The sequence below is a fragment of the Triplophysa rosa genome, linkage group LG1 (genome assembly GCF_024868665.1).
Source record: "Triplophysa rosa linkage group LG1, Trosa_1v2, whole genome shotgun sequence".
NCBI lineage: Eukaryota > Metazoa > Chordata > Actinopteri > Cypriniformes > Nemacheilidae > Triplophysa > Triplophysa rosa.
Genome location: NC_079890.1, coordinates 13,693,795 through 13,708,760, shown reverse-complemented (window position 1 = coordinate 13,708,760; position 14,966 = coordinate 13,693,795). Strand labels below are relative to the sequence as shown.

General features: G+C 37.4%; 1 protein-coding gene across 8 annotated transcripts; it reads right to left on the bottom strand.

Moving 5' to 3' along the window:
* Nucleotides 1-37: 37 nt before the first annotated feature.
* Nucleotides 38-14,824, bottom strand: mtmr1a (myotubularin related protein 1a). 8 transcript variants are annotated; one of them, XM_057331341.1, is made up of 18 exons: nucleotides 14,507-14,824; nucleotides 13,171-13,276; nucleotides 12,896-12,919; nucleotides 11,825-11,848; nucleotides 11,443-11,511; nucleotides 11,177-11,246; nucleotides 10,997-11,091; nucleotides 10,785-10,892; nucleotides 9,915-10,016; nucleotides 9,719-9,802; nucleotides 9,485-9,634; nucleotides 8,547-8,735; nucleotides 8,097-8,282; nucleotides 6,750-6,956; nucleotides 6,498-6,590; nucleotides 5,878-5,995; nucleotides 5,598-5,770; nucleotides 38-5,516 (listed from the first exon to the last, which is right to left on the bottom strand). In XM_057331341.1, the coding sequence occupies exons 1-18, from the start codon at nucleotides 14,626-14,628 to the stop codon at nucleotides 5,349-5,351; spliced, it is 2,088 nt and encodes a 695-aa protein (XP_057187324.1). In that variant the 5' UTR covers nucleotides 14,629-14,824; the 3' UTR covers nucleotides 38-5,348. The 8 variants fall into 8 exon arrangements, with proteins under 8 accessions (XP_057187324.1, XP_057187333.1, XP_057187341.1 ...); XM_057331350.1 differs by having other exon boundaries at nucleotides 11,177-11,243; XM_057331358.1 differs by lacking the exon at nucleotides 11,825-11,848.
* Nucleotides 14,825-14,966: the final 142 nt, after the last annotated feature.

Genomic DNA, 14,966 nt, shown 5'->3' with positions numbered 1-14,966 from the left:
GATTGTTACACATATACTGTATATGCAGGTATTTGTGTCTTAGCAAACTTTATACTAGCGTGACTTTTGAAAAAAAAAAATTGAACGACTGATGTCAGAAACTAACCAACAGCTGCTTAACTTCTAATTTGCGTAAAAAAACCACTGATCAAAAAGGGGTGTAACTGTGAAGACGTGATTGTGTTGATGAAAAACAGTGTTGACTGCTTTCGTGTGTATTAGTTGGATGTCAGTGGTTGCGATTCCTTCTTTTGAGGAATATATAGAACTGGTGTGATAAGAGTGGCTAGTTACATTAGCGTGAATTCGTGAGTGGAAGTAACTTGTGTTTTTTATGTTAGTGCAATACTTAAGGCCATTGCACATTGAGTCCGAAATTTGCGTCCGAAATTTACGCACGTTAAAAAAATAAATACGACCTCACGTTGTGTCAATCACATTTACACACTGCCTCCGATATGTTCGTCCGTCATAAAAAAATTCGGACTGGGTTCGATTTTCTTCGTTTTTCGCATCCGTAGCAAGCGTTTGGACAATTCAGAGACACCGTACAAACGAGCGCCAAATGCGAAAAAAACTTGTACGAAAATTTCGGACTGCATGTGCAAAGACCTTTACGCTGTGTAGTAACTCTCGTATTGCTAATTGCTAATAATGTGCTTGCTTGTATATTGCATACTGTTTTGAAGTTTGTACTCGAACCGTTGTATCAGTGCATCTCTATTTACACTTGTAGCAGTCAATGTACATAAATGTTTGTGCACCCCACTCTTTTTTAACTGGGGAGTAGCTTTCGTCCTAGCTTAGTGTTTGTATCGTTTGTAGCATGTTTGAACTTTAGCTTTCCAGTCTTTTTAGAATCCTTGTAGACCTGATGCACCCTTACTAGTTTTGCTATTGCCTTAATCCCTGGCTGCATTCCCAGTAGCCTGTTTTGCTAACTTGTCCAACTCGCATGGATAGATGAAAGGGTTCTGTCTTTGAACAACAGTGCCTTTTTGCTACTGAGGTTTTAAGAAGGCCACGAACCAGAATTGTGAAGAAAACTAGCAAGAAAAGTTAGCAAAACTAACTGGAAAGCAGATCAATCCTTGCCAATCGCATCCCTACTTAAGATGCCCCAGATTTATTGTAGCTGTTGTTTTACACTGTGAATTCAGGTGCACTTTTTTTACCCCCCAGCCTTCGCAAATGGTGCTTTCCTTCCCAATGCCTTACCACGCTAACATTAGCGAAGACACGCTAGCATACAAACACAGAAGGAAACACGACACTAACAGTCGCAACCATTAGAAGGGCTGCATTTGTTGAATGTGCACTAACCAGACGTACCTGGGTGGAACCTGGTCGACTGTTTCAGTTTGTTCTCTCACATGCCCACGATGAACTAGATTTACAATACTTCAGTAACTAATACTGATGTCTGACATGCTTAAGAATGTTGCCTGATATCAGCATGGTCCAACCTCTGCACACTGACAGTTTATCCTACCACGGCATTTGAACCACATCTATAGATAAAAACAAAAACTAACCAACCGGAATGTTAGCTGAATGTATCTCTTTTTACTGATATGGTGATTGTTAGGCTACAGAAAAATGTGGCTTTATCGGTGCTACACTTGTCAGAAATGTAGAACACCAAAGATAAAACGTGATGGGTTTTGCCTTTTTGCGTGTCAGTGTAGTGATTCGGTGACAGCAATGAATTTCAATGATAGCTAAATGAAAGACACAAAGGTCTTGGTTTAGGAATGTCTTGAACGTTTTTGACAACCCTATCACATATTTGTATTTGTAAGAACTATTCCAGATTTGTTGCTTTGATGCATTATCTGCTTGATAAAACCTCCCCGATTCCTTTAAAGGTCCAGTGTGTCATTTTTTGGAGGATCTATTGACATAAATTCAATATAATATACATAACTATGTCTTCAGAGGTGTATAAAGAGCTTATACAATGAAGCGTTGTTTTTATTACCTTAGAATAAGCTATTTCTATCTACATACACCGCAGGTCCCCTTGCATATGATTCGCCATGTTCTGTCAGCCGTCGTAGAGTTTCGAACAGGAGGGGTGGAGCGAGATGTTGGTTGTAAATACGCAACCTTGCCGCTAGATTTCACTGAGTGGACCTTTAATCGATTGTCTACATTTGTAATGATTGGATCCTAGAAATTCATATGGCAAAGGTTGCATTTCAAGGCTCTCTGGTATTGTTTGGCCAGTTGTTGCAATTTTGTCAAAACAAGGGTGTAAATGCAGAAGTGTACAGAAATGCATGTTTTGAATTCTAGCTGTAGATATAAAAAGTCTTTTTCTTGTGTACTGGGTTTATTCATGAGCATAAGAAATTTGTTATTGGGCCAGAACTGTCTGAGAGGTGTCTTAAATTTACACTGCCACATTGGTATTTCATCCTGTAACTGCCACAGATCAGATTGTAGCTCCGTGCAATATTAAGTTTGCTTATTTAATAAATTTAGCCGTGACCTGAACCTCGGAGACATTGACCTTCAGCATATAATCTCAGTTTTCATTAGTGCCTGCTCACACAAGTACAGAATGCAATGAAAACACACAAACAGAGAAATTAACTGGAAATTACCTTCTAGACACCTCAGTTTCTACTGTAGAATTTGATATTCAAATTTTGTCCTCAAATTGTATTCTGTATCTCGCTGGAGGTCAGCACAAAGAAACCCAATAATAAACAATTTATCTTGTCTGAGTCTTTCATTACTCCAAGAAAAAGTGGGGATGTACATTTTGATATTTTAATATTCTGACGCAATTTTTATATTTTTAAATGTACAGATAAAAAGGAGAATAACAGAACGAATGACAAGAAAGAATAAACAAGAGGGAATACAAAAATACAAGAAGACAAAACAACAAAAATACACATTATATTATTTTCTTTTTTTTAAAGGTGCATTATAAAAATCCAAGTCATACATTTTTAAAACAGTAACTGGCATTGAAAGTTGGTCTCTTAAAGTTAAGTTCACACATCATCATTTACTCACCCTCTTGTAATTTCAAACCGTTATGACAGAACACAAAAGAAGATATTTTGAAGAATGTTGTTAACTGGCCCCAATTCACTTGCATTGGTTTTGTGTCCACACAATAAAAGTGAATGGGTACAGCCATTGTTTGGTTACCACTGTAATCCCGAACAGTACAATCTACTAATTAAAAATGAGTTAACTGTACTCAAAACTGAAATAGTCCCGTTTACTTAAAATTTTAAAGTGTCCCAGATAGCAAGCAACCATTGAATACATTTTAAAAAAAGTTAAATTTAACCAGACTACCATTATTGTGATCAGTGTTTGCTTTAGTTGGGCTCTTGACTCTTGTGTTTCACTACTAGAACATTTGCTTAGCTTCTCTTTAACCACTGAAACAGTGTGTTAAAACCCGTTTGTTTGGGGTAAAAAGCAAAGAAATCCGGTAGCTGATTTCAATTGGTGATCATGAATCACTGATAAAGAGTGTGTTGTGTTATTACTTTGTAAACTGATTTATATTACAGATTAGTGTTATGACTGTCATATCCTCAGAGACAAATATAAATATGCCTAAAAACCTTTTAATAAATCAATTAGACATGAATAATCAGTGTATGAATCTCAACAATGGTGACAATCAACAAAATAAAACTTCATGCTGCAATGGATGCTGGGTAACATCATAGTACAAAACTCATTCATGATTCCCAGCATGCATTGCAGTTGATCTGTTTATCTGAATTTGTTTGATGATTGTCACCATTGTTGAGGTTTGTATGATGACTGTTGATGTCAGTAAAACGTTCTTTATTTTGACACAATCCTTGTGCATTTATGAACTGAAACATTCTCATCAGTAAGAAAAGGATCAAACTCATTCTTATTTACAACAGCTTTTGTACTTTATTAATAATTGACACCTATTATGAAATCTACTCCAAGCTGACCTTTTAACGATCTCTGTTTAGTCAATGCGCAAGTGTTATTCCTCATTTTTTTTTCGTAGAGTCAACTTATTACATTTCACAGTTCGACAAGAGCAGTTGCTGTTACTAATTACTTTAAGTTCAGTCTACTTAGAATTTAGTGCAATGCCCTTTTATATGTTGGATGAGCTGAACATTTTAAGTTATATCAAATACACATTACTTAACTTTTTTAAGGTAATCGGTTACCTCAAAATGTTTAAGTACACTCAACTTGTCCGGGTTTACAGTGTACCAACATTCCTCAAAATGTCTTCTTTTGTGTTCTGCAGAAGAAAGAAAGTCATACAGGTTTGAAATGACAAGAGGGTGAGTAAATGATTACAGAATTTTCCTTTTTGGGTGACTTTAAGGTGCACAGCCTGAGTTGTTAAAATGATCTGAAATGTTTCTCCCTTATACTGTCATAACTTCCTTTCTTACATACTTATCAAGTGTACAAGTGGACAACCCTTAACTGAAGATGGTAAAAGTTTCTCGCGCAATATGGAAAGGTTCCACAGAAATACATATGGACACAACAGACATACTCAACAGGTGGAGTGAGGATATGATGGTCCCTATTTTCCCTTCTGTAAACATAAATTTCAGTAGTACAGGCAGTACAGTAGTAAAGTATGCATATGAAAACAGGACAGACACTACAGGCTTTCATCTTTATACTAACAAGTGCTTGAGAAACACAAAGAAAAACCAATATGTGGTTTAAAATGGCAGTATTTAAACAGCACTATTCTCTCCTGACACAATGAAGGCTCCAATCTTTACGACAAAATAATGATAAAACAACTATCCCACCTAATTTTACCAACCTAAAACATGAACATGAGTTAATAAGTAAACTATAGTAAAACTAAAACTGGAGTGAAATATAAAAACAGTCGTACCAAAATTGGCACAGAGGCAGGTTGAGGTGATTAAAAACTACTAACTAATAAAGAAAATACTAGAAATTCAATAGTGAAAGAATCTATAGAAACCGACAACACACGTATTCTTCAGCTAAATGCCAATAAATTATTACAATTTCTGCATATTTAAAAGTCAAATATTAGAAATGAAACTAGTTAAAGTTAAAAAATGGAACAACTTATAACCAGAATTAAAACTCCAATCAAAGCTTTTCCTGATCTGACTAGAAGTATGTCAAAGAGAGCAGTTTCACGAAAACTAAAATAACACTGAATTGCGCAGAAGACAGTCCACTTTTTGGGTGTTCATGTAAGTTTTTGAGTGTTTCAGTACTTGGCTTTTTGTATTTTTTAAGTGAGAATAAAAATCTTGATAGATGAATATGTCACATTACCTTTTTCGTTTAAACTAGAGCTTACATTCCTATGTATTTTAACCAGAGGTGTGTAGGGGTGTACAGCCATGTGAGGGAGAATACGCATGCTCTGAGGAGGAGGAGATTGAGTGTGACGCAGATACTTCTTTCTGAAGTTCCTCCACCTTCCTCTGAAGCTCCGTACGCAAATACAGCAGCTCCTTCAGGTTCTGGTGTACAGGCATCTAAACAAGTCAACACAATTATATTTGAGATAATATGATTGTAAAATAACACATAATAGCACTTTTGATGACGTTTTGCACCTGTGGTCTCATACGGGGGTTCCAGCGCACATAATATCCGACCCACAGCTCTAAATGCCTTACACTAGCTAGAGGGTACAACACGTGGTTTTCATAGTTCACATAGAATGGGTTGGTAAAGTCTTCTGGCTGACTGTTAATGTAAGACCACAAAGACACCGTCTTACTGTTCACTTCCTGAATAAAAGAAGAGAAAAAAAGAACATTTAGAGTTTCAGGTATGAATCATTTGACTCGTCAAGAAAACTCCACCACTCCCTTCAGATTGTCACAATGGTACTTGCCTTTTGTACTCTCTCATGTTCACTGTTGTAGAGAAACGTACCAAACAGGCAGCTGTAGAGGTGATCCAGAATGGTGATGAGGAAGAGCTCATTAAATTCAAAGGCGGTGGGAAACTAGTAGATAATATAAAGACAGACAACGAGTTCCAATAAACAAGCACAACAAAATTAGCAACGAAACAGAGTTAATATCGGAATCGGTTTCAGAATGATTTTTGTTAAAGCTGATTAATGATAAATGGGTAGCCAATCAAAATCCTTCCACATTTAAAATGTTAAACTGCAGGGTGTGAGATCAGAATAAACATTACGTATTTTTTTTTAAGGAAATAAATAACACAGTCACTCAAATTCATCGTTGTTTTGTGTTTAATCTTTTTTGGCCTATGAATCACACTCAAAATATGTGTATGGTGGTGGAGAGGGAGTTTTTAGCCATTACAGGTGTTTAGGGCAGGGGTTTTGGGGTCTGGGGAGCATCCAGACAGTTCTATAGTTTTATTTCAGAGTAAAAGCAAAAATTGTAAAAGTGAAAATAAAAAAAATCACTCATTACTTGACATGCATACTCACTGGGGTTGTAAGCTGCCATGAAGCTGAATTACTGATAGCTCACCTGTCTCATCACCTGCCAAACACAGTCAATAAACTGCACGAATAAAGGGGAGCGCTCAGAGTTTAAATGATTTTCGTCTCCATGGCCGACGCGCTGTAATTACGAGATAGGAGTTAGAAATTCACAAATTCAAACATATTCGTTTTTGAAGCTGTAATAGTTTATATGTCCCAGCTGTGCCTCTGTGATTGGCTACATTCAGTTTTCTATCCCCACACTTTCTTGTACTGACACACAGTCAGTGTTCCTCACCGAAGCGAACTTGTGTCCAAAACTGATCCATTCCTTCTCCAGCAGCACCTGGAAGCCCCGGAGGGTTCTGTAGTAGGAGTCCAGCATCAGCATGGACAGAGAAGTGAGCTGAGCCGTACGGTCCCAGCCGTCACTACAGTGCACCACCACAGAGCTCTTACTGGACTCCACCTTATCTGCAATCCGCACTGCACTCACAAGCAACAGCTAATGAACGAGAGAGACAGAGAGAAAGAGCCAAAGAGCTCCTTTACTTTCTGATCCATTAACAAGATTTTTAAGACAGTTAGCATACAGTTTAGATCGGTGGTATGGTTCTGTTCTGGGCAAGACTCCCATGCAGCCAGCATGTATAAGAGCAGGGAGCGCAGCGATAACCCCCCTTAGGGTAAACAGAACAGAACAAGCAGATGTCATTAGTTCTTGAAGACATTTAAGTGTAACACATAATTAAAATGTAGTTGAGACTTATGAAAAGGGATAACAGAAGTCAAGTCCCTATTGTTAATGTGAAGTGGAGCTGGGGATGGAGGAGGGTAATTTGCTCCTGAGCAACATGATAAGTATTAGCTGAATGAATTTTTAAAACGGAAGCTGTGATTGCGTCATATTTCTATAGGTAGAGGATAGGGATGTAACGATTCACTCAGCTCACGATGCGATGCGATTCACGATTCTGATCTCACGATGCGATTTATTCACGATTTACTCACGATTTATTTTTAAAAAATGAGTTGAAACAAATTAGAAATGAACAACTTCCCTTGCATTATTTCTTAAATGCTTTACGTTTCTTTGCATAATAAAATAATGTTTTATTCCAAATAACAAAAGTAAACTGCGATTTTATAACAAATTAATAATAGAAAAAGTCTCTTTAATATAAACAAACTAATACTGTCTGTGCTTTTCTTGGATTTTTTTGCATTTAAGAAATATCAGCATCCACGTTTAGGTTTGCAGTGAAAATAGCGGCCCCTGCTGTTCAAAGAATGTATTGCGATTCAGTTCAAGCCTCAACCGAATTGAATCGTCACTCATTATAACCGATTTTCAACCGGCTCACGGTGAATCATACATCCCTAGTAGAGGAGGATCAGCTGATGCAAACTTGACTCACGTGACCCGCCAGAACTAACGCTATACGTTTGATGAGTGGTGCTCGCACACATACCTCAGAACAGTATTTGGGTCCAGATGGCACCCGTAAGCAATTTACTGTCTTAAAGATATTCAATTAACATTTTGATTCAGTTGTAAATATTCTGTGTGTTGTATTTTGGTTAAAAAAATGAAACGGGACCAGTGTTGCTGACTAAAGGAATAACAATGAGAGGTGCTGTTTACCCGAATGTACTCCAGCCAGTGTGTGGCATCTATGGCTGAATGCCAGCGCTGTTCATCGATTGTGGGGTAGACCACCTCTTTCAGCTTACGCAGAGACTCTCTAATAACGTGAATGTTCGGGATCTCCAGGAAATTCAGCTCCATGTTGGGATAGAAGTTCTCATTCTCATAACCTCCATCTTTAGCCTGTGGGGTGGGACAGCAGAAAATAAGTAAAGATGATTCATGAGTTCCATTTGCATCTCCTGATGAAATGTCCGACACAGGTCTATAACAGATCTGCACCAGTGCAGATGGCTGCTTAGTAATTGAAAACTATACTGTATTTGGGGAAAGAAATAAGGATGCTGGCGAGGGTATGTGCGGTACGTCTGAGACAAAGAAATTATTTTCAGAGATTTTCATTTTCAACTCTTGATCATGAATCAAGGCTGCGCAGGTATCATTTACCTTATGATTATCGGCAACGGTGTTCTGCCGAGCATCAAATATGGTGAGTTTATGGGACTGTGCGTTTGCATCCATGATGGTCTGAAGGTAGTGCTCATCTTCTTTACACCGACGGTCTGTGGGCCCCACCATAGGCTGACTGCAACGCACTATAGTGGCCTGAGTTTCTGGGTGGACCCAGGAGAGGACCTGAAAGAGAACAGGAGATGCAAAGTCTGTTGCTGTGATTCAATAAATTTATTGGATATTAAAGGGATAGTTCACCCAAAACTAAAAATTCTGTCATAATTTACTCACCCTTAGGTAGTTCCAAACCTGTATACATTTCTTTGTTCTGCCAAACACAAAGGAAGATATTTGGAAGTATGTCAGTAACCAAACAGATCTCATCCCCCATTTAGTAGAGAAAATAAATACTATGAGAGTCAATGGGGGGTGAGATCTGTTTAGTTTTGGAACAACCTGAATTTTCACTTTTGGGTGAACTATCCATTTAAGAATGATAATAAAACTGTACGAGGCAACTGATGATATCAAACAAGCAGATAATATTACTATGCTGACATTATGAAGATAGAAATCATTTGGTAGTTTCTATAAAAAACGAAATTCTGTGGAAATTTAAACATGTTAAAATTTGAAATCCATGTTTAGGAAGACAACATCAGGTATTTTCTGTGCGAAATAATAAAATGTAGTGTCATTAATTTATTAAAGAGCATTTTCTATCTATCATCTAATTTTTCATTTACAGCAATAACCACAGATGATCTATTTTAATATATTTTATGGCTTAGACTACTTTAATGCTCATTATCTCATACCTAGATTATGCGACTTCAGCCTGGATTTCACAGACGGGGTTCACATACTATACTCTACATTGACTTTCTTAAATGAATAAATTGTAAAGTATAAATGCAGGCACACAGACTGACCGGAATGCGGTGTTTGGCTCTGAAAGAGGCCACACGTTTGATCTCATCATCTTCAATACTTTTTGGAATAACAAGCAAAGCAGGATATGTGTCACACACTTCATAATTACTGTTGATCTTACGGATGGTCCAGCTCTCATTCGGCAAACCCTACAGAGAAAGTGGAGACTGGAAAATGAGAAAAAGGAATCTTTAAGAAGCTCCAGTGTACTGAATGAAACATTCTTGTCTCACCATCCTCTTGTACTCAGCCACTGGATCATAAACCTTCCATCCATCCTCTGGAAACTTTTCCTTGTATTGGAAAGTGAAGAGAGGCTGGAAGAGATGAAGGAACAAATTGCTTTGTCAACCAATTGCACTGAATCAGGAATGATTGACAAGTCCAGCAGCCAATGAGTGCTCTGTATCAAGTATAAGGCTGACGTACCAGGCCATTAGACAAGGGGAAGGCATACTTGGTCAACGTCTCCAAAATCTCCAGCTTACTCTGCTCCTCATTTTTATAAGCAAACCTGGGACTTCTCATATCCTGTTAAGGCAATTTCACACATCACTAAACATAGTTTATGATTGATATTAAAAGTCTTTTTTACTGAAATTCCTTTTATTGTTTTTCCAAGTTCAAATCTGAGCAAACTGTCAATGCCTTTCCTTTAAGTTCCTGTAAACACTATTCACTTCATTAACAAATGAAAAAACAAAATGTCAATTTTCATCATTATTGTAAAAAATGTTTATCATGTGATAAAAAGGACTCCTGGTTTGTTTATCCCACAATAAGACCATAAAAAAGCAAACTGACTGCATCTAAACATTAATTAAAAAGATTCTAAAATCAAAACAGAAATGGAAGTATAAACAGATCTCTCAAAGAAAAATGGTGTATTATGAAATAATGAGAATAAAAAAGGTCTGAATTTTAAAATGACTGCAAAGCCAAAGCAGGTCAAAAAGCACAGGACAATATCCTGTATAATTCTAATGTGTGTGTAAGGCTTTAGTTTTCCTAAAAAAGGAATTTGTGTATAATCTCATTTTTGATTATAAGGTTTACAGTAAAGAATAAATGATTAAATATAAAACCTTATTTACATTCCAGTTGTCAAAAACGGTTTTGGCTGGTTAACAAACATAGCTGACTATGATCGCCATGCTAAATGTAAATAATCTAAAACGGAAAATATCACAACAGTAAATCTCTGTGATGAAAGTAAACACTTTCACTGAGCTCTTGTGGATGGATGTTCACCAGCCCAGTCTGGGGATATACAGGTGGTGTTGTATACAATATTCTGACCTTACAGACGATCTCAATGCCACTAGTATTTTCTCCCAGACTCTGTACGCTAAAAGTCTCCAGTCTGCTGATAGCACAGATGTTCACATCCAGCACAAAAGGATCATCCTGCAAACAGACAAACATGCATAATAAATCTAAAAATATATCTGAAGAAACCATTCAGAACACATAGGCTACTTGAAGAGATAAAGAATGAAAAAATGTCTTACCCTTTCTAGACTGATGAAGTAAAGTTTGTAGTCTGTGACTGTCAGTGTGCCCGTCACGGCTCCAGTTAAAGGACAGATATAAATCACATCTTTAACTGTGAATGCAGGAAAACATGATATCAAGTATGACAACACAAGCACAAACAAGACTCGAGCACATTCTGGAACGATCAGACACACCAGTGGTTTTGACGGTTTCTCCAGGGACCAGTTGGACTTCATCCACAGGCGCTTGCCGTTTGAATACCTGCTGCAGAATAACACAAACACTCAAATTCCAGCCGACTTCATCATTTCAGTAAAATATGAATTAGTGAGATTCATTATTTGGCTTGCTACATAAGATACAACCTGTAAAGGGTTAACAAAGAGCTGGACAGCAGTGGACATATTAGTTGAAAGCACAGAACTAAGGAAAAAACAGTGTTAAAGCATAAGAAACTTGCCGGAGGGTGAGAGGGCAGCTCAGAGCAGCTGTCACACCGATAGCCATGTTCTTCACCACAGTCCTGAGACTGAACACCAGCCGCAAGACAAACAGAGACAGACGGACAGAAAGAAATAGAGAAGAAAAAGAAGATGCTTTTAGCAGTTTATTAGTTTGAAAGAAAAACCTGCACGAGAGAAGAGAGAAAGAAAAAACGCAACAGAGGTAGTAGCTGCGGTTTAAAGTTGATAGGTCATATCCTCATACAGAGACAGGAAGTGAGATCTGAGTAAGGCAGAGAGTTCACGCAGCTGCTCAAGCCAATACCATTACATTAGTTCTGTTCAGATGCTTCTGGTGTGTTTCTACACAGATCTCAGGCACTACATCATGAGCCTTACCCTCAAGTTAGACCTCTTGGATACCTGGGGATCACATATAAGCATCAGACAATGAGGAGATGCAAATACACACATTTGTGTACACAAGAGCTCACAGACACACATACTTAAAAGGCCAATTCACTCATCTGTGTTAGAGTCTATTTTCTATAGAACAGAAAAGGTTAGGACGAATGTTAGGGACGACAGCGATATACTGCCAAGTGACAATATGTCCTGTATTTAAAACAGTTTTTTTTATTTTGCAGCATTGCGTCAGGCCACAATGACAGTCAGCATTAACATAACTGTTTACTACACGTTTTTACATACAAGAAATGCGAACGTGACTGAAGTCGCCAGTCCCCAACATTCTCCTTTCCTGCTTGTTTTGGGTTACCTATTGTTGTTTGTTCTTACATTACAATAACAAATAATAACAACTTATTAAACAACCTATAGAAAATATTATTAAAGATTTATTAAAAATAATACATCTATTTTGTGAAGTTGGGCTTTGCATGTGAACTAAAGCCCAACTTTGAGAAGACTTTAAGAAGGCTTTGCAAAATTTGTCCACTACTGTATTTTTCTCCTTTGATTTGGGGATTTTGGGGAGAAATGATCTGGACACCTTTTAATTTTCCTGCTTGATGAAGCATAAATTGACATTTATGTATTTGGCAGACGCTTTTATCCAAAGCGACTTACATTGCATTATACTACATATTTGTTTCTAAGTATTTGCAATCCCCTGGGATCGAAACCACGACCTTGGCATGCTAGCACCATGCTCTAACCCCTGAGCTACAGAAAAGCTAAAGGGCTAAGTAGAGTTTTGTACAACTGTACAAAAAGACTCTTGATACACATTAAGCAAAATACATTACAGCAAATCTCTTGTTAAAAATCTTACAAAGTCAAACAAACTGAACACACAGAAAGGAAAAGCAAACTAAGTGTGCACAGACAGTTGTCACATACAGTATTTGTTTTGTTATACATAATCTATAGCTCAATTTGAACTTGACTGAAAGCAGAGCAGTGCTTTGGTTAGAACAAGCTGACAAATACACACACAATCGCCCTTACCCTAAAATCTATCTTCTTCCCAACCTGTCAATCAAAAACACAACAGGTATCAAAAAATGGCCCAGAGGAAAAAACAAAACCGGGCCAGATTCATTCTGAATGCATATGTAACATACATACACATTTCAAAAACATAAATGCAAAATGCAATATAAACAATTGAAAAAAATCATGTGCTTCTAAAAGATGACCTAAAGACCATTTGACAGAAAAAAAAGGTTTTCTGAGAGTTCATGATTGTATGCAACACAGGTGAAGCATCTTGACGGTCTTACCCTGCACTCGCGGGTCACTGCGTCTGGCGGGCCGGCGCAGGACATTTGGCTGGAGATAGTGGCTGCTATAAGCTGTTTGCACCATTCCACATGAGATCCTGACGGGCTGTGGAGAAACACAATTAACTCATTCTTGAGTAATTTCATTTGTGCGTTTAACTTAACAAAATGTATTTTTCATCGTTATTCAATTTATGACATCATAATAAAAATAAATGAAGAGTTGATTTAAGCCATAATAACTAAAAAACTACAGCTAACTAACACAATAAAAACACGATAACATAATAAAAAACATGATTTTTGAAAAATGTTACAAACGGAGTTATCTCATTTTGGAACCAAACTCTTCAAATATATACAGTATATCGAGTTTTGTACTCCGTGAAGGTGCTTAAAACCACATTTTAAAAAGTGTTATACAAATAAAATTCAAAGAAATAGCATTTATTTTTATATTATGAACAATATTATTAATAGTATACTATTGAGACCTGGGTAAAATGAAGGACGATGAAATAATATTCCCACCAAGTGATGATGTAATTGAATCCATCATTGTAAGAATAGGTAGTTTTAAGGTAAGTGAATAATAATGTAATTGTATGTATACACATTACACACATAAAAGAAGCAAAGTTGCTTACAACTAAATAAAAACACCTGTTCCGCCATTAAAACTATATAGCAGTGAGGTGTTCTCTCATGTCTCGAAAACCCTTGCCAATACATTATTATAACACATTACTAACACACTCAAGCAAATGCAGACAAAGACACATTCTTACACAGCACATAGGCTACTGGAGGCATGTAATGTGCTGTCCCATGTGGATTTTAATGTGCAGACATAATGCTATGTAGACTAAAGATGACAGACGGCATTATGAGGGCAGGAAAAGGTGCCGCACGATCTAATCTGTAAATACTGAAAACTACTCAAATACTACAATATGTATTGTATATTTGAACATGATTTAATATCGTTATTATTGCGATTGCTTTGGTAAAAGTGCTTCCTCTTACTAACACGACACAGAAATACACAGTACGCTCAAGATAACGGGATGTTTGATATATGCACTTGTTTTCAAAATGCATACTTTGTGTAACGCATTTCACAGTTTTAACAGAAGTAGTTCAGATCCCGGTGTTATTTGTGTACAAATAAACGAGTTTTTACGCGGTACATATCATAACGATGGCCATGGGACAGGACGCGTCTCATCAGTCCATCTTTACAGGCGTGTCTGCATCGCGCACATGCACAACTAAGCGAAAATACAGTTATTTCACATCACAACAACACATAGATTTGCATATTAATATTGTGTACCTTTCTGGCGAATCCACGCTGTCCTGTCGTGATGCTGGGTTTCCTGCTAGCAGGACTCGTGGTTTTCTCGGCACAACCGGCAGCACCGGACTGTCTGACCCAGACGAGTGCTGTTTCTCCATTTTCCACGTTTACGAGCTCAGTCTCGCAGGTTGTGAATGTATTAATGTCTACTGTGAGAGCTTGGAGTCTTTAGGAAGTCATTTCTATCTGTGTGGAAGCGAGCCGCACTCTGTGGTCGACTCTCAGCTTCCTGTGACGCTTCTGCTGCTGACAAATAGCGTTTCTCTCTTTTATTTATATCAAGGAAGCAGCCATGACGGAACCCCTCCCGCCACAACATACATCTATATTTGTACATCTCTATTGTGTCTGTCATGGTATATCAAAGTACAAAGGTATTAAAACCTGAGTGTCAATCAATGTAGCCGAGCTTTTAAGCAAATTGGTAACTGAAAAT

Coding starts and splice junctions, on each gene's coding strand:
- mtmr1a (XM_057331341.1), bottom strand. CDS start 14,628: ATGGAGAAACAGCACTCGTCTGGGTCAGACAGTCCGGTGCTGCCGGTT. Junction 12,920..13,170: donor CAGTGACCCGCGAGTGCAGG/GTAAGACCGTCA, acceptor TTTGATTGACAG/GTTGGGAAGAAGATAGATTT. Junction 5,771..5,877: donor TGAGAGAGTACAAAAGGCAA/GTACCATTGTGA, acceptor TTATTCAGGAAG/TGAACAGTAAGACGGTGTCT.